Genomic DNA, 25,977 nt, shown 5'->3' with positions numbered 1-25,977 from the left:
ACTGAACTGAAGAAGCCTTTTGGATGAGAGATGAAACGTTTCACTTAATCACATGATGTAGCCATAATGAGCTTTAGTTTGACACACACTGTCTGCACTGACTCTGATTGAGGCCATACTGTTGTGGAAACGTTTGTAATTAACAAACAATAAAAACGTATGGACTTATTTTCGTACGCTTGACTGTGGTATATTGATGACAGGGTACGTCTGGCGTATCTGGAAACAGGGAGAGTTATCGGTGGGGATTGACTGACCAACCAGACATTGGTTTAAACTTACCTTATCCTACCCTTTAAGGAGAGTGTGGACGGTGGAATAGTGTAATGTCATTTTACACCAGTCCATCTCAATCTCTCCCCGTTTTCAGATGCGCCAGACACATCTTGTCACCAGGATACCAAATGTGCAAAGATACACCCTCTGCGCATTGGTCATGTAACTGCACTTGGCATGGTGCACCTTGACGCAAATAAAAATGTTTTAATTGACTAGTAATTGAAAACTGCTAAAAAAGTTAGACTCTGCCTCGCCTCAATGAGCGCTCGCTTGCAGCGCTCATTGCAGGAATCCACAAGATTCTCTATCTTTGTCATTTACATTTTAGAGAATGTAAAGAAACATTTCCACATTAATGATGTATGATGCCTATTTTACCCACCTGAATCCACCTGCTATTAATCAGAAATGTTAATATTTACAACCCTACCCACCCGACCCGGAGTTATAACTGCAATTTGTGCATCACTTGTACTGATCTTCTCATCCTAACCATCTAACTAAAAAACAAGAAATTTAAATCTAATGGTGGCACCATAGAAGAAAAGTGTGACCTCGACCTTTGACCTCCAAATTCTAATCAGGTCATCCTTGAGTTCAAGTGAGTGTTTGTGCCAGATGTAATGAAATTTGTAAGAACATGAGGTGTCCATAATGTTGACCTTCGACCACCCATATCAAATCAGTTAATCTGTGAGTCTAAAGTCGCTTTCAGAAATGCATTGAACTCACGGAGATCCTTTGCAGAAACGGTGTATGGGTGAACGCAAATGTCAAAGTGAGAGCAGAAGCCAATGTGAGAACACAGCAGGGGATTCACCGCGAGCGAGTGAGGGCTTGATGACGCCTCTAATGCAACAGACGCAAATATGAAAAAAATATGAAGAAAACATTCATCTCCCAGTGAAGAAGTGGAGCCACACACGTAGAAGACATTGACAAAGATGTTGAGAGTTTGTGGTGAGTTTCGGGCTGGCACTGTTGTCAATGTGCTGTAAACAAAATCACATGAACTCTGCAGTGGAAATAATACATTTCGTCCTGCCTCTGCCTGCTGCACCACCCCTCACCTGAATCCCACAGGGAGTTTGCTGCTGTTGTGAACGCGTCTTGGCAGAGAATCTCCCGCTTCGTTGTCCATGTGTCAAAGGAAAACTGCTGAGAAAAGTCTGGACCAAATTCTTCGGGGATCATCCGTGGGAGAAAACAGCTTTAGTGAACGTATGTAACAAATTTGAACCAATTACCTCATTGTTGTTGAGATATCATGTTCACAAGCCAAAAAATGTCCTTTGTGAGGCCACACCGGCCTTGACCTTGAACTGCCAAATTCTAATCAGTTCATTCTTGAGTCCAACTGAGCGTTATTAACAAATTTGAATGAATTCCTTCTAGGGGTTCTTTATTGTGTTCACAAGAATCGGACGGATGAACAACCGAATAACATAATGCCTCAGGCTACTGGCTATTGCCTGCGTGGAGGAGTAAAAAAAGATTTTACAAGGAAACTTTCCTGTAGCTCTCCTGTCTCTTACGTGCAGGGGTACATGTGGTTGTAATTCATCCCAGAACAAATCACTGAGACTTTTAAATTGCCATTCCGATCATGATGGGGTGTTTATTGTTCATTACATTAGATTAACATGGGACAGCTGCTGCATGGGGAAATGTGAATCTGCTTGCATGGATCTTTGGCGCCATCACTCATGTGGCCGTGCCGGTTTAGAGGTTTCTAAACCATGCCGTCAGTCAATCAGCGCACTGCAACGCTGACTCATGTCACATTTGGCAAATGGATAGTTTCAGACACCAAGATGGATTATCGGGGCTTTCTTTTAACCATTTTTTTGGCCTTCACTTTATTTTTCCTCTTTTTTAATCACAGTTACAATCGGTGTTCATCTTCCTTCTCCAGGTTTTTATGCTTTATTTAGATCCTTGAGGAGCTGGTTTGACAAATTAGATCAAAAGAAAATAGATTTCTTGAAAGTGCTAGGATTGTCCCATAGAGCTTTCCTAGTTCAGAATGGAAGTCACCTCAGTCACAGCTTTTTATGTACTTACTAAAATGATAACCTTTTTTAATTAGACACAGGAGAGGCCATCAAAGTTATTACCCCGGGCTAATCTGCTTCTCTTCTCATTTGGGACCATAACAGAGAGATGGGCAGATTGAGGTGCTGTTTTTAGGGCATGTTTTTCTTTTGTTCACACAGCTCAGACCTAAGTGTCAGTTTCTCTCTAGCCAGACACAGGAAAACACATGTCTCATGCTTTGCTCTGAGCTTGAGAAAAGTGAGAAAAAGTGAGAGGGAAGGAATCACAGGATTCAGCTGAGATCTGATTGCTCCGGGGTACAAGAATCAGGACATCATGAGGAGCAGGTTGCTGGATACAGTATGCAGTGCCTGATGCAAACACAGAGTTTCCAAGGATTTTCTAAGTATGTGCTGTTCAGTGTGTGTACAGGGTTGCAGGGCATCTATGAAAAGTACTGCATTTACCTGTTAAAAAATGCATCTATTTCCAGTTAGATATCCTGTAAATAATAGAATAGCGTAATGCAGTATAGGTTTATAACAAGTAATACTGGCGACCAGTCCAGGGTGTACCCCTCTGCTTGCCCAATGTCAGCTGAGATTCTAACCTCCACAACCCTCGAAGGATAAGTGGTATTAGTAATGGTTGGATGGATGGATGGCCTCTGGTGAGACCCTGACTTTGGCATATTTCCTTTTACTTAAGGACCCTGTTCAGACATATTAGCCAGGCACTAGTGGAGTTGGTGATGAGTAATGGTGAATCAGATGCAGTTAAGTAATTATTGTTTAAAGTCTTCCAATGGCATAAAATAAACACACTCTTCAACATAAGTGGGTATTATATTTATATTTCAAGGGTTGGGAGTTGATAATTAATTTGGAATCATTGCTCAGATACGTCATCGCTTTCAAAAAGAAAAGTTTAAGACATCAGGGTCTTTTTTAAAGAATAACTAAAGTGTAAAAAGCTCAGCTGATAAAATGTTAATCACTGTATTTACTTGGAAACTAGGAAATATATTCATCATTTAATATCATCCCTCCCCCTTCACACAAGTGGATCGGGTGGATTGAATGACGTTAATCATATTTAGACAAATCTTTCACTATTTTCGTCAAGAAAGTATGAAAAATGTGTATAAAAGTTTGTTAATTTTCATTGCATTGTGTTTGAAAACCAACTCTCTGACACTGAACAGGACTGTGAGTTAAGTCGTACACGATAACACCTAGTGTGTTCAAAATGTTGTCCATCCCTTTTGGAAACCAGATATGTTCATATTTTCAAATGGCCACACTCAAAAGGACAGAGAAAAACCGGCTGCCACAGGTGGGGAAGACACAATAATTGTGTCAATATTGCCAGAATGTCAGACATTTTCAAACAGTCACAATGAAAGAAGAGAGCTAGAGAGAGAACCTCAAAACCTGACTCCTCTGCACAGCCGGCATGGCACACTGAGAAGTGAACGTTGGATTGTCTGCTCACAATAGTTAAAGAAATTGTCAAACACCAGACTTCTATTCTATTATGCAGTAGTAAAGAGCCCCCTACGCTACACGTCTCTGCGTGGTTCTTATACAGGCAGCCATGGAAATCATGGGAGTCTGTCAACATCCCAAACAACAGGCTATTTTTCACCAAACCATAACAAAACAGCCCCTCCTTTCAGACAATGTTGTTTTTTATTGTGATTGTATTCTTCAGAGACTCTGACGACCAAGGTACTTTTCCCACTGGAACAATAAACTATATCCATCTAATCCTCCCCGCCTCAGTTTGTTGCAGTTCACATTACAGTCACCAAACACTAAACTAAAAAACAGATCAGCTTATCAAAATTAAATGAATGAACCCATGTTTACCTAGTTATCTAGAAAGGTTTCAGTCAAAACTGTTTTATTAGTAGTCGACTATACTCTAAACCAATAATCTGCTGTGAGCGTGAGAGGCTGCAGTGCTGTTTAAGACTGATCCACAGTGATGCTCTAACCTGTCAAACAAACTTCATCTTGTATTGTTGTTTTTCACTCAGCTCCTGAACTTATGGCAAGACCTTTCAGAAGGACATCAGAGTCTGCAGCTCTCGGTTGGTGAGGATTGTCAGGATAAAATAATGCCTTCCATTAACAAACATTAACATCATCATGGCAATAACTAATCATCTGGACAAGCTGTGGCTGGTTTTCTTTATAAACAATGTGCATGTCCTAACTCGAATCCAGCATTACCTCTGATCCACTTGTGTGAAGGGGGAGGGATGATATTAAATGATGAATATTTTTCCAACTAGTTTCCAAGTAAATACAGTGATTAACATTTTATTAGCTGAGCTTTTTACACTTGAGTCAAAGCTCTCCAGCTATCAAGAAGTACAGTTACACGGCGCAGTGAAGCCATAGCCGTGGATTTAACCGAGCAACTTTGGAAGGATATCGCAGACTGCAAGTGTTTATAGTGTTACAACTATAGCTCCATGTTACCTTTAGTTTATTAATAAATCTCTTAATTGATTTTGAAACAATGTAGCGTAACCTTCATTTGTTCTTATTTCAGTACTTTTTTTTTGGGGGGGGCGTGGCGGCGGTGGATACCAACATTATTTGGTCGGTAGATCTTGTTGAGCTGGTCATTTCAAGAGTAGCTCACAAGCCTATAAAGTGTGGGCACCCCTGTCTTTTCTTTTTGAAAGCGATGACGTATCTGAGCAATGATTTCAAATTAATTAACAACTCCCAACCCTTGAAATTTAAATATAATACCCACTTATGTTGAAGATGTGTTTAATTTTATGACATTGCAAGACTTTAAAGAATAAATACTGAATACAGAAACTCCACACAAGGTTGGGATTCTATTAACCTTCTAGCTGTTGAGCAACAGTGCCAAACACTGCACCACTGTGCCTTCCCCCTCATCAAAGTTATTAGGATTCATTTTCTGGGAAATGCCACTTTGGTTTTATAAATAATGCTGAATCCTTAAAATCAAAGCAGGGATCAATTCAGGGACAAGTGACTACAACTGGCTTTTAAAATGGCTCTTAAATCTTTATCAAATTGGAGGGCAGAGCTGAAAAATCACGCGATAATGTTTGGCATTTAGCTTTAGACCAAATTAGTCCAAGATTTCCCATTTAAAACACATTTCTGTTTTGACTCACGTTAAAATTGTGCTTCCATCCAGAATGTAATGTCACTTTGTCTGCAGAGAAATAATGTTTCTGTGTTACATCATCGTGAGTGTGGCAATGAAAGGACATATTGTGTTTTGGAATGATAGCTCCCAAGGGTGAGCACATATAACAGGATGAAAACATCACAGAAACTTTCACTGCAGGGCTGTTTCCTGAAATTCCGACTAGACTAAAATTGATCAGAAATATGGTTACGGGTCAGAAGAGGTAAGCCGCTTAGGAAAGGCAATTTGAAAGTAATGATTTTAAGAAACCAATTTAGCAATAACCTACAAATGAGAGGACTCCTTGTTTATAAACTTATGTAACCTTATTTAAAGATATAGTAAGGATACGCCATAGTGATAGATTAAAGAAAGATGCTGAACTGCTGTTGCTTCAGTCTTGTGATATTTCGTTTCAGGGACAGTCATAAGACATAAGTTCATCATCCTGCAACTCTTCCATAAAGAAACTAAGTTGTAGCTCTATGCCATGGGTCCACGTTGGGTTAGGCCTGCCTGAATGTCAGAGTCTATGATTTATAATCAGGAGTAGATATCTGTGATATGGCTGCTGAGATCAGCAATGTGAGAAAAGACCAAGTTTGGGAACCACCAGGTCTGCATACCTGACAGGAGGATAGACCAATGGTTAAGTTTGCCATATAATTACATGACTGTTGCTAACAAGTTTGCCAAATTAAGTTAATTTATGTCAATGCATTGTGCTAGCTACCATAAGTAATTTAACTGTGTTTCATGTTTTTGAGAGCTAAAATGAGTTAAATTATCTGTAGCTTACACCCAACGCAAAGCAGCAATGCAGTTGTAGGACCAGCCCAGTTTGCATATTCCTATCTAATATGTTTAGATAAAAAATGCACTTTTGCCCCTCTGAGCACCAACGGGTGTAATGCTCTTGTTACATCCCCTGGAGACAATAACAAAACAATCAAGAATACGAGAGAGTCAGAGTTAACATTTAAATTCGATTTTTTTTTGTCCAGCTGTATCTGATAACTAAAGTTCACACGTCAGAATGTGGAGGAGGATGGGATCATTTGGTTGTGCCAATTCAAATGTAATCAATTTGAGGACCAGGCCTGACTAACCCCTATCTCTTAAATGAAAATCCAAACGAAATTGCTGAACCAAAACAAATACAGGGGGTAGCCCCAGCCAATAACCTGGTGTGTTTAGACAAGAATAAACTATGTCTGTGGAAAAATGGAGAGGCCATCCCAAACTTACCCATCATCCACATACCTTTTAATAAGCAGCAGCAAAGCAGGATTTAACAACACAGGAGGCAGGCAGAGAAAGACACAAAACATCTGCTGCTTCTTCTGGTTAATTGGCGGGTGGCAACCAACGTCAAGGTGCATCACCGCCATCTATTGTGTTTGTGCACCATTCCTGGTGGTACTGAAATACCAGGTGGATGCGTGGAGTGGACAGAGAAAGCCCCTATTCCATACCAGGTCTTAAAGGCCCTATATTTCACACCTTTCTGGGATTTAATTTGACGTATTGGTCCCCCTAAGATGATATATCAGTGGTTTAGAGTCGAAAAAACTGCTGCAATGTGTATTTCCATGTCCTCTCTTCTGCCTCTCTCTGGAGCTGCAGACAGAACAGGCTGTTTTCACCTGCCTCTTGAGCCTATCCTCTGATTGGCTGACTGCACTTTGAGTGACACGCGACCAGGCCTATCACCGGTCACATTCTGGCACATTTGACGATATCTGGCTGTAAACACAGCTGGAAGTCACGTTGTTATGTTTGGATACCGCTATAGAAGACCAGCCACATATTCACAGTCGGTTACAAAAGGATGTTTCTGAACGGTAAGTTACACCGTCCTCATGTTTGTTCAAGTTTTAGCAGGACAGTCGGCCAATGCAGGAGTAATGTCCCGAGTTACAGTACGGAGTTTCACAATGGAGTTTCAATACGGAGTAACGTAGACTTTACTCCGTACTGAGTACACAGACACGGCACGTCAGAAGAAATAAAGTGTAACCGCTGGTCTCGAACAGTGACGTTCTTAGGAGGAATGTGCACGGACACATTTTCTTCCTTGCATCCATCCATGCTGCAGTGTTTCTTCAGTGTTGTTTGTTGTGGTTAGCCTGTTTCAGGTTCTCCAACAGCTATTCTCCCAGCAACCATCCTCTGAACCCGAAAAGGACGCGAAAGAGCAAGACCGAGAAGCGTACGGACAAGGAGATGGAGAAGAAGACACCGACGAAGACGACGACGGTGACGAAGACTACGACCCAGTGGGTGATGCTTCTGCAGATTCGTCATCCTTGGAAGAAGAAGAAGAAGGACAAGACCACGGCGACACCACGACCACCACCCCCGGACTCGTGGAAAGAGAGACCTTCCCGTCAAGAAACACATGGAAATAACATGGTCCTCGAGGGCGTACGGCCGAGAGGAGGGCCGCTGCTCCTCCTCCTCCTCCTCTGCTGCGGCTCAAAGCGGGGTCCCCCCGGGCCCCACGATCCACGCGACGTCCCGCACCGGTGACCTAGCCTCGACGTTCTGCCTGTTCATCACACCGACGGTAGAGAACATCATGCTGGAGATGACGAACCTGGAGGGTCGTCGAAAATACGGCAACGAATGGAAAGGGATGGACGAGACTGACCTGCGTGCCTACGTAGGGCTGCTGATCTTAGCGGGCGTGTACAGGTCCCGGGGCGAGGCCGCCGCCAGCCTGTGGGACGCCGAGAGCGGCCGGGCAATATTTCGTGCCACGATGCCCCTAAAACTCTTCCACACGTACTCCAGACTGCTGCGCTTCGACGACCGCGAGATGAGATGCACGAGACGAGCCACGGACAAATTGGCGGCCGTGCGAGAGGTCTGGGACACGTGGGTGGCGCGGCTACCGCGCCTCTACAACCCGGGGCCCGAAGTGACCGTGGACGAGCAACTGGTTCCGTTCAGAGGTTAGTCTTTTTTTCCGTTTTTTTTAAATATTATTATTATGTTATGTTATTATGTTGTGTAGATAGCGGCTGCTAGTCCTCGTCCTCATCTCCTCTCCTCTCATCTCTTCTCCTCCTCTTGTTCTCCCTGGGCCGGTGTCCTTTCCGACAGTACATGCCCAGCAAGCTGGCGAAATACACCGGAAAGCCGAGCGGCGGACGCCCAAAATGGAACCAGGGGTTGCAGGTAGTGTTCGATGTAACGGAGGGACTGCACGGTCGTAATGTCACGTGCGGATTGGTGGTGGAGGAGAGATGAGGGCCTTCACGAATGACATCATACGGGGGAGGAAGTACGAAAGGAGACGTTTCAATAACATATTTCTAAGAATGGACTGAGTGAAAAAGTCGGCGGAGGGACTGTTTTCATACTTTGAGGGTCCCTACTGACCCCCTTCAAGTAATTACGGATAGTACACAATATGGGCCCTTTAAATCTCTGTAGAGAAAAAAGGGGAGGAGGAGAGAAAGAGAAACAAGAGGAAAAACAACCCAAACACACTCTGCTCCTGCCTTGCACATAACACTCTTAAAATGAGGTGTATTTGGCGCTTTGCTACCTTGAGGTAGTGGAAAGCATTTGCGCTTTTGATAAACAAAAACCTGGCCTGAAATCAGTCAAAGCTCACTCAGTCTCAGTCACAACTGAAAATCTAATTGAAGAGATCGAGAAAAAGTTCTTTAATGAAAGTTGTTTGCAACAAAAGTTTTATTGGAGAGCAATCATGCATTTAAAGCCATCTGAACAGAGGCAGAATCACTGATCAGGAATGAGGTTGTAGCCACTAACAGGGGGTTAGTGGGAGTCTGTGTGTGACAGAGGCTTTGTGGTAGAGAAGAATGTGGTGAGGTGACCATGTAAACAGAGAAACACAAGGCAGATGTATTGGTTGTGCAAACTATGAGAAACATAGTTGCTAACATATAAATGGCGAAGTATTCAGTGTGGAGACCTCACCTTAAAAAACGATAATGTTAGGGCTTGAAAGTGACAGACAAACAAAATGCACCTGGAAATCTGGGGATGAGTGAAATCTATCATTCCTGGCGTGTTAGACGGCCCTTGTCAAGCTCCTGAACTCTTATGGGTTCCCCTGCTGTGGAGCAACCTAGCAAAGGCCATAAATTAAAAACACACTTTCCCCCTGAATTTGATCCAGTATGACAGAGGAAAATGTCTCTAGCACAACAGCTAACCAGCAGCAGGTTCTGAATCCGGCTTCAGGTGATCAAAGTTGACATCGAAAGCAGGCAATCCAGATGCAATCAAAACAAATGCAGAACCCCCAAATGCCACACAATAAACTAAAAAACTGAGAAATTGGAAATTGTAGCCAGAGAATAACATGAAGACAGCAACAACTGAGACTTTAAAATGGGTCCCGTAACATCACCTCAACAGCCCATGTCTTTTAAATACATGCTCACTAAATGTTCATGCAAAGCTGAACTGATCAATATTTGATACAAGGTACGAATAGTCCCTATACTACTTTATGTATATATATACACTACCGTTCACTTAGAAATGTCCTTATTTTTCAAAGAAAAGCACAGTTTTTTTTTTTGTGCAATTATGTTAGCACAGCTGAAAACTGTTTTGCTGGTGAGAGAAGCTATAAAACTGGCCTTCCTTTGAGCTAGTTGAGTATCTGGAGCATCACATTTGTGGGTTCGATTATACTCTCAAAATGGCCAGAAAAAGAGAACTTTCATGTGAAACTCGCCAGTCTATTCTTGTTCTTAGAAATGAAGGCTATTCCATGCGAGAAATTGCGAAGAAACTGAAAATTTCCTACAACGGTGTGTACTACTCCCTTCAGAGAACAGCACAAACGGGCTCTAACCAGAGTAGAAAGAGAAGTGGGAGGCCCCGGTGCACAACTCAGCAAGAAGACAAGTATATTAGAGTCTCTAGTTTGAGAAATAGACGCCTCACAGGTCCTCAACTGGCAGCTTCTTTAAATGGTACCCGCAAAACGCCAGTGTCAACGTCTACAGTGAAGAGGCGACTCCGGGATGCTGGCCTTCTAGGCAGAGTGGCAAAGAAAAAGCCATATCTGAGACTGGCCAATAAAAAGAAAAGATTGATATGGGCAAAAGAACACAGACATTGGACAGAGGAAGATTGGAAAAAAGTGTTATGGACAGACGAATCAAAGTTTGAGGTGTTTGGATCACACAGAAGAACATTTGTGAGACGCAGAACAGGTGAAAAGATGCTGGAAGAGTGCCTGACGCCATCTGTCAAGCATGGTGGAGGTAATGTGATGGTCTGGGGCTGCTTTGGTGCTGGTAAAGTGGGAGATTTGTACAAGGTAAAAGGGATTTTAAATAAGGAAGGCTATCACTCCATTTTGCAACGCCATGCCATACCCTGTGGACAGCGCTTGATTGGAGCCAATTTCCTCCTACAACAGGACAATGACCCAAAGCACACCTCCAAATTATGCAAGAACTATTTAGGGAAGAAGCAGGCAGCTGGTATGCTGTCTGTAATGGAGTGGCCAGCGCAGTCACCAGATCTCAACCCCATTGAGCTGTTGTGGGAGCAGCTTGACCGTATGGTACGCAAGAAGTGCCCATCAAGCCAATCCAACTTGTGGGAGGTGCTTCAGGAAGCGTGGGGTGACATTTCTACAGATTACCTCAACAAATTAACAGCTAGAATGCCAAAGGTCTGCAATGCTGGAATTGCTGCAAATGGAGCATTCTTTGACGAAAGCAAAGTTTGAAGAACAAAATTAATATTTCAAATAAAAATCATTATTTCTAACCTTGTCAATGTCTTGACTATATTTTCTATTCATTTTGCAACTCATTTGATAAATAAAAGTGTGAGTTTTCATGGAAAACACGAAATTGTCTGGGTGACCCCAAACTTTTGAACGGTAGTGTATATACATATTGGATGTATATATATATATATATATATATATATATACATAAAGTAGTATAGGGACCACGCATCCACCTGGTATTTTCAGTACAATAATAAACCCTGAATTGGTAGACTGACAAACAAAGCTCAGCATCTTCCAGCTAAATTACCAGGTATTTCCTGTACTAAAAAGATAGTGAATGTACTTAGAATTAGACTTTACAGAGTTTGTTCTTGTTGATCTGATATGCGAATAGACAACTTTTTATATTAACTTTATACAGTGATAACTTGTTTATGATGTGTTTATATCTTGCTGCACTCCTCAGAAAATGAATGACCCCGTTTGAAGTTGAGTCCTGTTAAAGTCCTTATTGTAGTTGTATTACTACACGTCACAGGTTTCCACTGGAGGCAGCAAACATGAGCAATTGCTCTGTCGGAGGTGGAACCTTTTTATATACAATGGATGTAACAGAAAAAGACTAACTCATAAATCGTTTGTGTTCAGCCAAACAAATCTGGGATGTGAGGATTCATCACATCTGGAGCAATGTCATCCGACATGCACTCCAACCACAGTGTGATGTTTCACCATTAACTGCTAGTAACAGTCATTGAAATCCACAGTAACTGTTTGAACTCCATATGAATAAAGGGGCTTCCTTATTGTGTTACATATATTTTCACTTGTTTTAAACCTTCCAACCCCCGCCCCCAGGAAGAGTGAGGCTGGTCAAGTGAACCAGACCTTCCATCAGGTTGCATCTATAACGTTAGGGACAGAGATGCAGATTAGCACTGAGTTCTCTTAGTCAACCAGGGACTAAAAAGAGGACATATGAAGAACCGTCTCTCCTCCAGCAGAGAGCATGGAGAGTCTGAGACACTACTGCTGGCCTTCACTGGAAAGCATAGGACTCTGGGTAGTTGTTAAATTGCAGGTGGTTTTATGCTCTACTGACCGGTCCACACTGGCTGGGGAACGGCTTGCTTTTCAAGTCAGCGCCCATGTTAACAGATCACAGTGGCCACACTGCCTGCGGTCCAGCTGCGCTGCTCTTCTAGAGATTCAAGGTCTCGACGATTGACTGCAAAATAGACAGTGAAAATGATGTTTCACCACAGTTTACATGTTTATCTGTCGAATATGTCACAAACAAAAATATTTCTTCCTGTACTAGTTTCAAAGTAAAAGCAGTCCAGCGTTTCTGTTGACTAAATCCATTAATTTGTTTTAACAAGGCTTTGACCGGAAGATGCACAGCTTCATACCGTATTGCCTTGCATTTTATCCGACATTTATTCAAGGAAATACAGTAGTAATACCAGCAGCTCTGCTGTGCCAGTGTGAACAACAGACAACTGTGACATGCAGCATAACCGCAGCCATTCCGTGGCACATCAGCAGCCAGTCTGGCCCGGGCGTAAGGGTTTACATCTGGGATGTGCTTGTTCTCATGTTTGCAACCATCAGAAGCTCCCATTCCTTACTTCTTCTTTTCTCTCTCTCTCTCTCTCTCTCTCTCTCTCTCTCTCTCTCTCTCTCTCTCTCACCCATGCCCACTCACTCATACACAATCTCACCCACACCCACTATGCTCCTATAACTCCATGTAAAGCTCTTGTAAATGTCCCATGGCCACACTGCTGGTGACAGATGGTAAAGGCGGGTTGAAAACTCCCCAAATAAATATGTAATCCCCTCCTCACATGGGCTGTAGAACAACGCACAGATAATCCCATCAGAAACACTCGAGCAGCTCGGCGGAGCAGCAGGCCAGAGGGGAGATCACTCTCTCTGTGTGTGTGTGTTTCAACGATATGAAAGCAGTGCCTGTGTGCTTTTCAAGTAATGGAGTAATAGAGGTGATGAGGTAAATGAAGTCATGTGCAACACATAGTGATGATTACAATTCACAAATCACATGAGTACTTATATATAATGCTGTCGTCGATGGAATAAAGAGCTCCCATCTTTCAGCGCACATGACAGATTCACGCACCAATAACACTAAAAGTGTTTCCATTCATTTGATTTATACACGCTTTAGTTTTTCTACGTGTATGGCAGCCAGGATACAATTATGACACGTTGATAATCATAAGGTCTATAACTATTGTCCAAGCACAGACTTCGCACATAAACACAGGAGCATTGGCTGCTTTTACGCACAGGGACAGATGTGTTTTAATGGCACCATTCTGTGATCCAGGTGCAAACAGCACATTGTGTGTAATAAGCAACTTCAGGACAGATGACGTAAAATGACACCTCACCCACCCAAATAAGTAATAATTAATACATCATTAATGATATTAAAGCATTTTATTACAACATGGGTTGAGAGCAATGAGTTTCTCTGGGAGTCTGTACTTTCTTTGAATCTTTTTCCGTCAGAACTCGATTTCAACTTACTTTCTTACGAGTTATTTCCATTGAATTTCCCAAACACTTTAATTTAGGTTGTCAGGTTGTTTTTATTGCATATATTTTATCACACTATGCTCACATTTGACTGTTTTTCATTGAGCACCAACATTCAAAATAAATTCTAAATACAGTGGAAAATAATCACCTTCCAGTTCCCAGTGCTAGCATGCACCGACATGCAAGGCATCACTTCACATCCTGATTAACTTGTCATGTTGCCAACATTTACTTCCATTTTCCAACTTTTTTAAACTGTGCAATCAAAACCATTTGTGTTGTTAATATGCTCCTTTTGATCTGCAGCCATATAGAAAGCCTCTTTGTTCCGTGATCTGGTAAAGGACAAGAAAAACAACACTGCTTTTCGTTGTTAATATTTGAAGTATTAGGTCACTTTAAGGACACGTTATTGCCCCCTCCCCCCTTGTTTTCCAGCCACAATGGCCCTAACTCTGCAGAGACGCTCATCAACCGATGCCTTTATGTTCTATTTCAATTTATGTGAATTAACATGAATTAATGATTATTTCCATTGGACATTAAAGCCTTTTTGTGCAACAGGAGAGTCAACGTGTTAATTAAATGGCTCCACTGGATTAAAAGTTGTTTAAGCACCAATGTATTATCTCATGTAACTATCTTAAAAGCGAAACTAAAGCCAAGTCAGAAATGTCATGGGTTGTTTTTGAAACCTTACTACTTCAAACATTGTAATATGTTGTCATGCTAAAGTCATGATCATCAGTGAAGGGACTCAAGACTTCTCCAAACAAAACTAAGCATCAGACATTTGTGACTGCATTTTCTCAAAATGTCAGAAAAGACCCAAAATTGAACATAGCATTTCCTGGTTCTATTCTGAGGTTTCCATGATTCACAAAGTTTTTACAGAACTTTGTGAATCATTTGTGTGTGTGTGTGTGTGTGTGTGTGTGTGTGTGTGTGTGTGTGTGTGTGTGTGTGTGTGTGTGTGTGTGTGTAAAAAACACATGATCATGATTCAAGCTGAGCTGAATGATCAACTTCTTCCTTTATAAACTCTGTGGAGCTGCACAGTACACAATGCAAACCAGCTTGGCCCTACATCATCGTAAAGTACCATTAAAACACATCTGTCGCTGTGGGTACACGCAGGCAATATTCCCATCTTTATAGGTGGGGAGTAATTAAATTTGTACACTTGGGTAACCGTTACAAGGCTTGTGATGAACAAAGTGCCATAACTCTGTCCTGGTTACCATAGTGTAAACACAGGGAAACAAATAAAGGCATAGAAGAGAGAAACTAAAGCAACCATAAAGCCACTGCCTGACTACATAGTTCACTGTTTCACTGTTCTAAAGGTAAAAATTAAACTTTTTATCATATTCCTCCCATTTTGTCAGACAAAGTATGACACTAATACAGTATAATATAAGAGGCTGTTGTAAAACAATGCCTCGTTGTTACTGAGGCCCTGTTCTGCGATTCAAAATGCATTCATAATGATCTTGTGATAGCTCCTTGTCTTTGAATTGTCTTATATAAATATGACACATCGTCTAAACCGTTGAGCTCATCTAGCACAGGCAACTGTCTGTGCAGAAAAACGCTGGCAGTGGTTTTTTTTATAACTAATATTTACAAGTGCAAACACTGCATTACAATGCCTGAGGAGCTTGAATCATCTTAGGGCTGGCAATGTGCCCATATCACCTCCCTGTATTTGTGATTCTTTTTTAGGCAGGTGTTAAGGATGTCTGAAAACACCCCGGGCAGGCAGCTGTACTGTCTGTACCACGTTACATAAGTGCGGTCAACTGTCACATTAAAAGAAACCACAGATTCACTGCTACATCAGGATGTGAAGAAAAGGCTTGAAATGTTTTATGACTATTTCCTGGGGTATGTTATGTCTATTTTAGCTATGACTCCACTAAGCAGTGCAGTGTACTTGAGGTATGGCCCCAGGTCCTCTAATTACAAAGCAAATACAGTATAATTTCATTTAATGACCACTCCCCAAAGAGTAAGTACATATAGTTCTGATTAGGCTTTGTTGTTCGAATTTCAAATGACTAACAGTTTCCAATTACATTTAAACACTGGCAACCATTTCTGTCACCAGGGGTTGACCTATAATTGATTTATTCAGAATATTATTCAAAACAAAGGTATTTTCGACCTTTGGAAGTGGGAAGTTGTGCACATTGTTAGCTCGGCAACAACAACGTGGTTAACAATTTAGTAAGCTAGTAGTCAGGTAATGTTATGCAGGAAATGCAAAGGCACACCAAACAGCGCCGCCATTCTCGCTCACACCCTGGTTACATCCCACATCGATTAGTGTAACTCCCGTCTTTTTGGTCTCCCTCACAAATTCCTTCATAAACTTCAACTAGTCCAGAATTCTGCCGCTCGCATCATTTCCAGAACCCCCTCCACTGATCACATCACTCCTGTCCTTCAGTCGCTTCATTAGCTCCCTGTCAAATACTGCATTGTTTTAAAGATCCTGCTCCTCACTTTAAGGCCCTCCATAATCTCGCTCCTCTATACCTCCCGGAACTCTACACACCCTCCGGCACCCTCAGACATTCTTTTCCAGGTAAATCCAAGCAAACATGCAAACTCATATGTACTTTCCATTAAAAAAAAATATATATAGAACTTCCATTGCTTACATCTATGGAAATGAATACGTCAGAACTGTCAGATAATTGCAGGGTTCAAGGTTGGGACCATGATAAACTCGACTCCATTTGAAGGCAGCATTAGCACAAACAGCAAACCTGCTGTTGATCTGCTATTGGACTGTTGCTGTTATCATTAATAACACATCAGTCTGACAGAGCCAACATATGACAGTTACACAACTGTTCCTGGTCTCTCCTCTCTTTCCCCCTCTCTTCAACCTCCCCTCCTCTCTCCGGTCCGTCAGTAATTATCTGCAGGTTCATCATTTCCAGTGATCTTGCAATTTCCCTTTCAAAGATGTGTTGTTAACATAAAATATTGATAAGTGCAGCCTTTAACAAATACCAGAAACTACAGCTTGCATTTCTACTGTTCAAAGAAAATCCATGTCAGCCCTATAATCAATGAGCTCTGTGTGCTATATGATTTGTAGTGCAGAAAAACAAGCTGAAGACAGCACAGGTCAGGGTTACCCACATTTTAAACACTGGGAGTTGGGTTATCATCACCGACTGATACATCTGGTACTTCTGAGAGGTTTTTCTGTATCCAAAATTGACTTGAGTTTAAGGTTTGTAATTTCTTACTATCGCTAATATGTGCTGTACAGTATGTGGAACAGTAATTACACCTGTGTGTGTGTGAGTGAGGAAACAGCATGCCCTTGTGGTGCCCTCACAGTAGTATCTTTTAGAGGAAAGAACTGAATTGGGGTTAGTTTGCTCTAATGAATGAGCAGCGATGCCCTGCTCAGACTGGGTGTTTCACTCCTCCCTCCTGTTTCTGTCTAAATGGGCTGTGTTACAACTCAATGAAGCAAACCTTTGTGGCCAATAAAACATTCTCACAAATTCATTTTCTCCCCTGTCATCGGCTCTATGAGACAATCAGGATGAAAAGTAACTGCACAACTTTGCCCCTACAGTGTTACGACTGCCATTCAAAATAAATAAAGGGGGGCGTTTGCTGTCCAAAACAACCACTGAAAGTGTCCTTGAGGGAGTCATTACTTTAACACACTTTTTAATAAATGTAAAAACATAACTAGATACAATTAATAAACAAGGAAAATTTAATTTGTTTATTTCAGTGTGCAAGTTTTACACATTATAAGCAGACTTTCTGAGGGAGCTGGGGTTCACCTCTAAAAAGGATGGAGAAATGGGCTGGAACTAAACTGTTGTTTACCCATGAGGAATTACTCTACATCTTGTTCTGCAGTGCATTTGCATTCCCCATGTCTGCCTCTCACTTCATCTAGCTCTCTCTGCATTCCCTGGGAGACACACACACACACACACACACACACACACACACACACATTCGCCTTTTTCAGCTACATCTGTTTGTGTCTCAGTTCTTTGAGAGAATGTACGGCAGCTCGTACTTTCTAACATTATGTTTGTGTCAGCAGCTGCGTCTGAACACCATGTTCAGACGCATTTATTCGGTAATGCAGCATCCCTGAGGATGACTCTTGTCTAAATGCTGTTGCACTACCTCTGTATCACATGACCAGTTAGTGGCACTTGAACCATCACAGATTAAAATACAGGCTCATCCAGTAAGTGGCAGGAAGTGCAAAAAACCCCCAAAAAATGATGATATTAGTCTGGGCCAGAAAATGCATGAACAAATCATTTGGTACGTGCTTGCTTTGCACTTGTAAATACATCGTCTTGTAAATAGTTTAGTCTTGCACTACTGTTCCTTGAATTTCCAGAAAATATACATTCTTCCATATATCGATAAAACCTTTCAGAACTTGGCAGTAATTAATGATAGTTCATGTTTCATGTGACAAAAAACTAAAGATTTTCATCTTACCAATAAATGACAAGCAAACTGCAGATCCATTCATTTGACAAGCAGGAAAAGCAGAATGTGTTGCACTTTTTCCGATATTTTTCTCTCTGCCAACTGATTGATCAATTTGTTCACTTGACACTACTGTACAACCATATTACAGCAGCATTCACAGCAGTGAAGCGGACAAAACTGACAGATAGATGAATTATGTTGAGATGGAGATTGCTCTGACAATGAATGGGGGGTTCATCACCACAAAGCTGAGTCAGCAGAGCTAAGAGAAGACCATTTATCCTGCTCAAAACAAATGAATGTACTGTAAGTCTGTACCGAAGAAGTGAGGGTGTCTTTGAAATGTGAGCTGGGTGGGATATGCTTATGTGTGTGTGTGTGTGTGTGTGTGTGTGTGTGTGTGTGTGTGTGTGTTCGGGGGGGTTATAAACTGTATGTATGACTGAGTACATTCATCATTGCCTCGGCAGAGAATTGATCTGATATCTCTGTTCCATATCCAACCAATCGCAACGTCCAAACACCAGCAGCCACCAGCCTAATGAAGTGGGATGCAGAGCAGCGCAAACAGATCCCCTGTCCCTTCATTACTGAGCGGCTGCCAGTGACGTCGTCTGGTCCTCGTCCTAATCAGTCATCATCTCCTGCTGATAACGCTCTCTGAAAATCGTCACCATGGGAACTGTTGCGCATGTTATGGGTGGTCGTCAAGGAAACCTGGCAGAAAAAACGGTCCCTCTTCTCTCATGCACTGCCTGACTCACTGCGCTGTGCTCCTGCGATGTGAAAATAGCTGTGTGATCTAAGAGAGTGTGTTTCGAGATAGAGAAAAGGATGTGAAAGTGCAAACTGTGTACTTACGGTGATTATCCCGATGACGGCTACATTTTAAACAGTTCCCTCAGGCTCATTTCTCCCTCTGTAATCCAGATGTAACAGTGGGATCAGGACGTTTTTGTACTTTACGTGATTGTATTACACATGGGGCTCAGCTTTAGAGTGGGTATAAGAGGATAATAAGTTTGTTCACCTTTTGATTACTCACTACTCCGATGGATTTTGGTACTTTACTTGAGATTTGTGCCTATAAACACCTGCCTAACTTCAATACTGTTACTCCTCTGTGTATAGAATAAGCCAGATTAATGGAAGCATTGAATCACAACATGAATATGATCGTTTACTAGATTGTATTTAAATTGTGAGTTTAAAGTCTTCTACTCTTCACTCCGCACAAATTCCAATGTTTTGCTTCTAATTTTTGAATTCAACTCTCAGTATGTTTTTTTTTTTTTTTACAGAAACAAAGTCAACTCAACAACAAACATACGATCTATAAATAACAGCTTTTGTTACAAAGATCCTTGGTTCGACAGTAGGAGAGAAGATTATAGTTCAGTGCTGGAGACCTCATAAATTGTTGGTTACAAATCTATTTGATATTGTATCTGAGATTATACAGTTATTGACAAATTCAAAGTTCAGTCTTGACCTGAAAAAACAATCTGCTGGAAAAACAGCCAGTGGATCCTATCACACGATTGTCTTTAGCAAATGTCCCTTTGTCTGGACTCTTTCATTCTTTAAATGGTCTTTGAGGTTAGTTTTGTCAGCTGGTGTTTTTATGGTTACGGGGCTCAACCTTTGAGTCAATATAGGTGAGAAGACCTGAAAGTGGAATTTTAGCATTTATTCCCAACTCCTGCTGATGAAGATCATGAGGTATGATCTAAAAGCTCCAGAACAACTTAGACTTGATAAAAGTCACGAAAGACCATTGACGCCAATGACTGGAACAGTGCAATAAAATACTTTTACACTTTAAACAACATTTTAGACATTCTCCCTGACAAAGGCATCTTGGTGTCAAAATGGGTTTGACAACTAAACTACAATATTATTGTACCTCTATAGACTTTATTATAGACTATTTTAGACATATTAACGTATTATATGTGCCTTGGCGTGCTCTGCTGGTAATTCCCATAGCTTGACAATCTGACACTAACTTTTGTGTCTTTTAAAACTCTTCCTAAAATGGTATTATTAAAATATAATATTGCAGAAGAGTCCTGTGTCAAAATCAAATTTTCTAATTCCAACAAATCTTACTTTATATAACTTGTTCACATAGAATCTTCAATTTTATGTCACATATTAAACTGCAGTGGGCCTATATGTTGTATTTACAATTAGTTTCACATCGACCAATGATAACATTCAAGTCCCACTTACATTAATAGCAATAATGCAACAAAATGATGACATATGTTTTGTGCTTATTTTTTTCTTAAAGTACAATGACATAACCTTTGACCTTATCTTTATATTGCACATTTAGAAAAACAGTCTTGTATATAGTATTTCTGTTGTTATTATTTCATACACTGCTGCTTCTTTGTGCTGCTGCATCAATTGTGAATAAAGGCGACAAAAGGTGCATCTTATCTTATCTCATTTTATGTATCTTACATTTTGTTGCTAATGCTTCTATACTTTTGCTGTGAAAGTGAAAAAAGTAAGTTTCACTTGTAGCCAGAGAGTTTAGGTGCCCCGCCCCCCCACCCGGCAGCAGAGGAGCAGCGGGCCCGCGCCTCCTGCAGCCTGAGACGGGAGCTGTTCTTCAGCACCACCGCGCAGCTGGTAGCTGACCCGGGAGCAGCAGCAGAGCAACTCGGAGGCTGCATCACCTCTGTCCTCTACCTACACTGTCTGGCTGTCTGACACACACACACACACACACACACACACACACACACACACACACACACACACACACACACACACACACACGCACACGCGCACGCGCACGCGCACACGCACACGCACGCACACACAAACCGCTCGTTTCTCATTAATGTTGTGTGTGTTTTCAGTTTGTGTTGGGTGGTGGTCACTGACCTTTCTTGGAGTTGCGGAGTCTCTGGAAGCCCTGCTGTTGTCCTCTCTGCAGCGTCGAGATGCCCGAGACATTATTGCCCATGACAAGATGCTGACGGCAACTCACCGCGACTTTAAACAGGAGCACTGTCGGTGCGAAAGATGACGGCTCAGTGCACAAAAAACAACTCCTTCCTCTTCGGTCCTGTTGGGCTGGGGGAGGGCAGTGTTGTTGTTGTTTCTGATGAGTCCTGCCTTCACTCATCACCACACGACAGAGGCGCAGAAGGCAACAGGCAGAATCAGGAGCACAGGTGGAGTCAGGGCAGAGAGTCAGACCCAGAGCAGCTGATTCATCCATCTACACAGAGCTTCGTTTTATTGACAACAGAAAACAGTGCGAGAACATCCGCATGCACCCTTTTATTCATATATTTATAAATATATACAGTATATATATATATATTATTCTTTTAAATAAAATTGTGGTTTACACTTTTGTTACAGTTTTAAGGCAATTTGTGGAACATTGGCAATTTAAAAAAGCTAACACTCTAAAAAAAATATCCAGAGGGCCTAACTATCATGAAACACTTACCTTCAGTTCAGCCTGCACCTCATGCATTCATCATCCATCTGCATTGTGTAAAGCTGCCATCTAGTGTAAATCAATAATAAATAAAGAAAAAACCCCACAAACAACAGAATGTATGCATTGACAGTTGGGGTTTGATTTCCAGACTGCAGTTTCTGATCCAGCAGCAGCCTCATAGAGCTCTGCTGTAGGACCTGGATAACGTTATGTACAACATATAATAGTAGTTTACTCTAATAACAATTTCCAAGTGGGAGTGAAGTGCCAGAGGAATCAAATATCTGGGCTTGTTCTGTTTGGGTCTGGGTCTGGCTGAAGCTCACAATGAAAATATTGAGGAATGATTCATTAGACAGACTTGTGGTGCCACCTTCCAATAAAACACTTGTCCTTTATAAAGACACGTGTCCATTTTTACTTTATCATTCAAAAAGACTGTCAGAATTTCAGGTTCCCAAGCTAATTTATGCCTTGTTGTTCCATGGGTGAAAAGCAGTGGTGGAATGTAACAAACGTTCATTTTCACAATCTCAATCATTTCAGCCCTGGTTTATTTGGTGACATCCATATCCACTGTAAATGAAAACAATCACAGTGACCATTGTACTCGTGGTATTATATTTTCATTTGTATGTTTCAATATCATACTATTATATATTACTAAATTACTATACATTGAGGGAAGTGTTACACTTTTGATACTGTCAGTATGTTTTGCTGCTAATTGCACTATATTTACTTTCTCATTTTTGTACAGAGGTAAATGATGCAACTGTGTCTTCATTCACTAACGAAATACCATTCTGCTCAGAGAATTGATTGATTGAATTAGGTTCCTTCGTTTTTGCCGTGCCTGTCGGAAGACTGCAGTTGATTTGGTTGCAAAATGGACCACGGAAAATTCAACTTTTCACACTGAAGTTTTTATTGACTGTGTGGAGAACATGAATATTACAGTTTTGTTTGTCCTCTTCTGTTTGGATAAGTTAAGAGCGACTGCTGTTCAAGCTGTGTGTGTAGAATACATAACAGTTGTACCTAGTCTAATTTGCAATTGGCTGAAGTACGACTGCAGATGTTTAAGCAGATGTAGTGTCGGGTCATAACAGTGGGAGCTGGTTGTCAAAAGTTTTACTTTAAAGCTGCCGCCATCAGATGGAGAGAAGAGGGGAGAAGGTGACCTTGCAGGAATCCACTTTCACATGTCATTTGACTGCAATGAAATGAATGGGCAGACCACACCCACCTATACATCTCTGGCATGGTAATTTGGGTTGTGAATGATTTCACATGAAAGCTTCAATCAGGACAAGAAGAGAAACTGGAAGTCTGTGTTTTAGCTCATCCTTGCTGCACAATTAGCCTTTGCACATTCTGACAGTTTGTGACTTGTCTGTTGTCAGGGGGTAGAAACCAAGAGAAGAAAAATAATGTTATTTGCTCTTATTTGGAGTTGTTTCCGACATAGATTGCTTAGATGTTGCTGGCTCTCTTATTTATATTCAGGTCAAATTACTCTGAAATGCGTCAGTTACTGAATACACATTACATGCCAGTTTTTGTAATTACTCATTGCTTTCCAAAAAAAAGAAAATTATATATGCTTTTGGACAACAGCTTAATCAAACTTTTACAGTAACACAATCAAGATCCAATCAACTGAAAAAGCACTGAGAATTCAAACAAATGCAAAAAAAACAACCCCAAAAACACCCCACCTCAGACATTTTCTTGCAAACAGTGAAGTAAACCTTGAGTATTTATTTAAGTTAAAGTTTATATTATTAGTTTTCTGCAAACTACACTAGACACAGATGTTCTACGGTTTTGAAAAGTTGGATGGCAATGTGTGAGGATATTTGAAGTCCGCTGATGCTTTAACTGTCCATCTTGACTCATCACTGTTCTTTTTTTCCCTGTGACAAAGGGGAGCTCTTACTAAAAGACATATGATTAGGTAATCATGTTAACATGCAAGATGTCACAATCTGACCCTACTTGCATAACAATTCATTCCCAAGAACATTATGACTTATTGTAACTGATTTTTGAAGGGAAAAAAATATTTTGATGATCCAGTAAAGACCGATGGTTGCTGTCAATGATGAAAATCAATTTATTTATTATATTATTTGTGATACTTATTTGAGCTTTTATTTAAACCCATATGATTGCAGATGCCACATCATGCACTAGATTAAAGATAGTGAATGCAGCGTCCTGGTCATGTGATGTTTTAAGGAGTTAACAAAACTCATTAGGCCATGATGCACGTCAGGTAAATGAACTTATCACAAAAACTGAGATTTCTCAAATATATCTCAAAAACAAAAACACAAAATGGAGCATAGGGGTCAGAGGAACCTTGTAGCGTGGGATGTGCAGGAGAGTGGAGATAGTGTGCGAGTGTCGTAAGGTGCATGAAAACAAAGTAAAAGGAAAGAAGTGGAGAGGAACTAAAACAGCATAACAGAGCAGCCGCCTGCAGGGAGAGAGGAACGTGGCAGCAGCAGTCAGAGCTTTGTAGATTGGGAACACTGTGTGATCCGGGTGATCCCAGCACCAACGATCCCTGCCCCAACCACCCGGATCAAACTGAACCATGGTTCTGTTCGTTTGCAGAGTGAAAACAGCATTAAACAATAGAAGAAGAAAAAGAAGAGGAAGCAGCTGCAGGATTGCTGTGGTCTTCACCTCCGACGATATAATAAGATACCTTTGGACCACGAGGACGTTCATTTGGTCCATTTGAACAAGTGTGGAGTATTGTAGTACTGTAGTACTGTGGAGTACTGTTCCTGAAGGTGCTGATGCTGGGAGTAATACCATCATGATGCTACCATGGCAACCTTATGAAGCTTCCTTCATTTTCTCCATTCAAACAGAAAGATATTCCCCCCAACTGACAACACACCCACGTCAGACACCGTTCACAAACCAATCAGTGTCAAGTATAGGTAGACGCAGCCCACGTAGGTGATGACGACAGGACGTACCTCACAGAGTATTTTCTGACAAATGTAACATTGGGGAACGGAAGTACGGAAGTGAATACCCTATTTTGTCTGTGTGCATCTACCAGGAAACTGAAGTCCCCAAAGAGCAAGTTGACTGTTGAACTTGATCGCTGTGAGTTGAGTTTTTATAGCAAGTTAGTGGCAGAAAATGAAGATATTTCAAATCTCTTGTCTCCGCTGCTGTGGTATTTAATTATCATTGTAAATTGGCTTCAAGGACCAGTTTATAGGATTAAGTGACATCTAGTGGTGAGGTTGCAGATTGCAACCCACTAAGTTTACATGATACATGGTACAATGTGCAGTGAAATGTGTTATTGTGCCTGCAATCCAGTTTTTAAAATAGTTAAATAAAAGACACAATATAAAAATAGCACACAATAGTATTACAAGGTTAAATATAAAAATACTATAAGACATACATGTAAAGTGAGGAACTGTGCAAGTATGCAAGTGTTCAGAGTCTGGTATAATGCTCAGAGTTGAACAAACAGATGGCCTGAGGGAAGAAACTCCTCCTCATCCTCTCTGTGTTGGTTCTCAGGCAGCAGAACCTCCGGCCTGACGGCAGCAGGGAGAAGAGCGAGTTTCCAGGGTGGTTGGGCTTTCTGAGGATCTTCTCAGCCCTTGACCTGCATCCTGTTTTATAAATGTTTTGCAGGTCGGAGAGGGTCGTTCTTATAGCCCGCTCGGGTGAAGGGACTTCCTTTTTCAGGGCCAAGAAGTCCTGCTTAGTGCAGCTGCCCATCCAGGTGGTGATGCTCCCACTCAAGATGCTCTCGATGGTTCGGGTGTAAAAGTTCCTGAGCACCTTGAGGGGGAGCTCAAAGTCTCTCAGGCTTCTGAGGTGGAAGAGACACTGTCTGGCCTACTTCACTGTTCTGTTTACATGGAGTGACCAAGACAGGTCCCGTGTGATGGTCACACCGAGGTATTTAAAGCTGTACACTCTCTCCACCTCAGACCCATTGATCCAGAGTGGGCGGATGTCGCTCTGCTGTTTCCTCCTGAGATCCAAAATCAGTTCTTTTGTTTTGCTGGAGTTCAGCAGGAGATTATTCTCCCTGCACCAGCTCTCCAGGTGGATGATCTCCGACCTGTAGGCTACCTCGTTGCTGTGGGAGATTATCCCCACAACTGCTGTGTCGTCGGCGAAGTTTCCAAGCATGTAGGAG

At 41.5% G+C, this 25,977-nt stretch overlaps 1 protein-coding gene across 1 annotated transcript in view; it reads right to left on the bottom strand.

Moving 5' to 3' along the window:
- The window catches only part of neurl1aa (neuralized E3 ubiquitin protein ligase 1Aa), a 71,627-nt gene extending 50,139 nt beyond the window's left edge, over positions 1-21,488 (bottom strand). Inside the window, exon 1 of the mRNA XM_034592100.1 lies at positions 21,212-21,488. Coding sequence (XP_034447991.1) covers positions 21,212-21,455 — 244 coding nt within the window. The 5' untranslated portion in view covers positions 21,456-21,488. The remainder of the gene's footprint in view (positions 1-21,211) is intronic.
- Between the last annotated feature and the right edge of the window lie 4,489 nt (positions 21,489-25,977).

This window comes from Hippoglossus hippoglossus, chromosome 1 (genome assembly GCF_009819705.1).
Source record: "Hippoglossus hippoglossus isolate fHipHip1 chromosome 1, fHipHip1.pri, whole genome shotgun sequence".
NCBI classification, from domain to species: domain Eukaryota; kingdom Metazoa; phylum Chordata; class Actinopteri; order Pleuronectiformes; family Pleuronectidae; genus Hippoglossus; species Hippoglossus hippoglossus.
The sequence above is the reverse complement of the archived record's forward strand: the minus strand, read 5'-3'. Positions and strand labels throughout refer to the sequence as shown.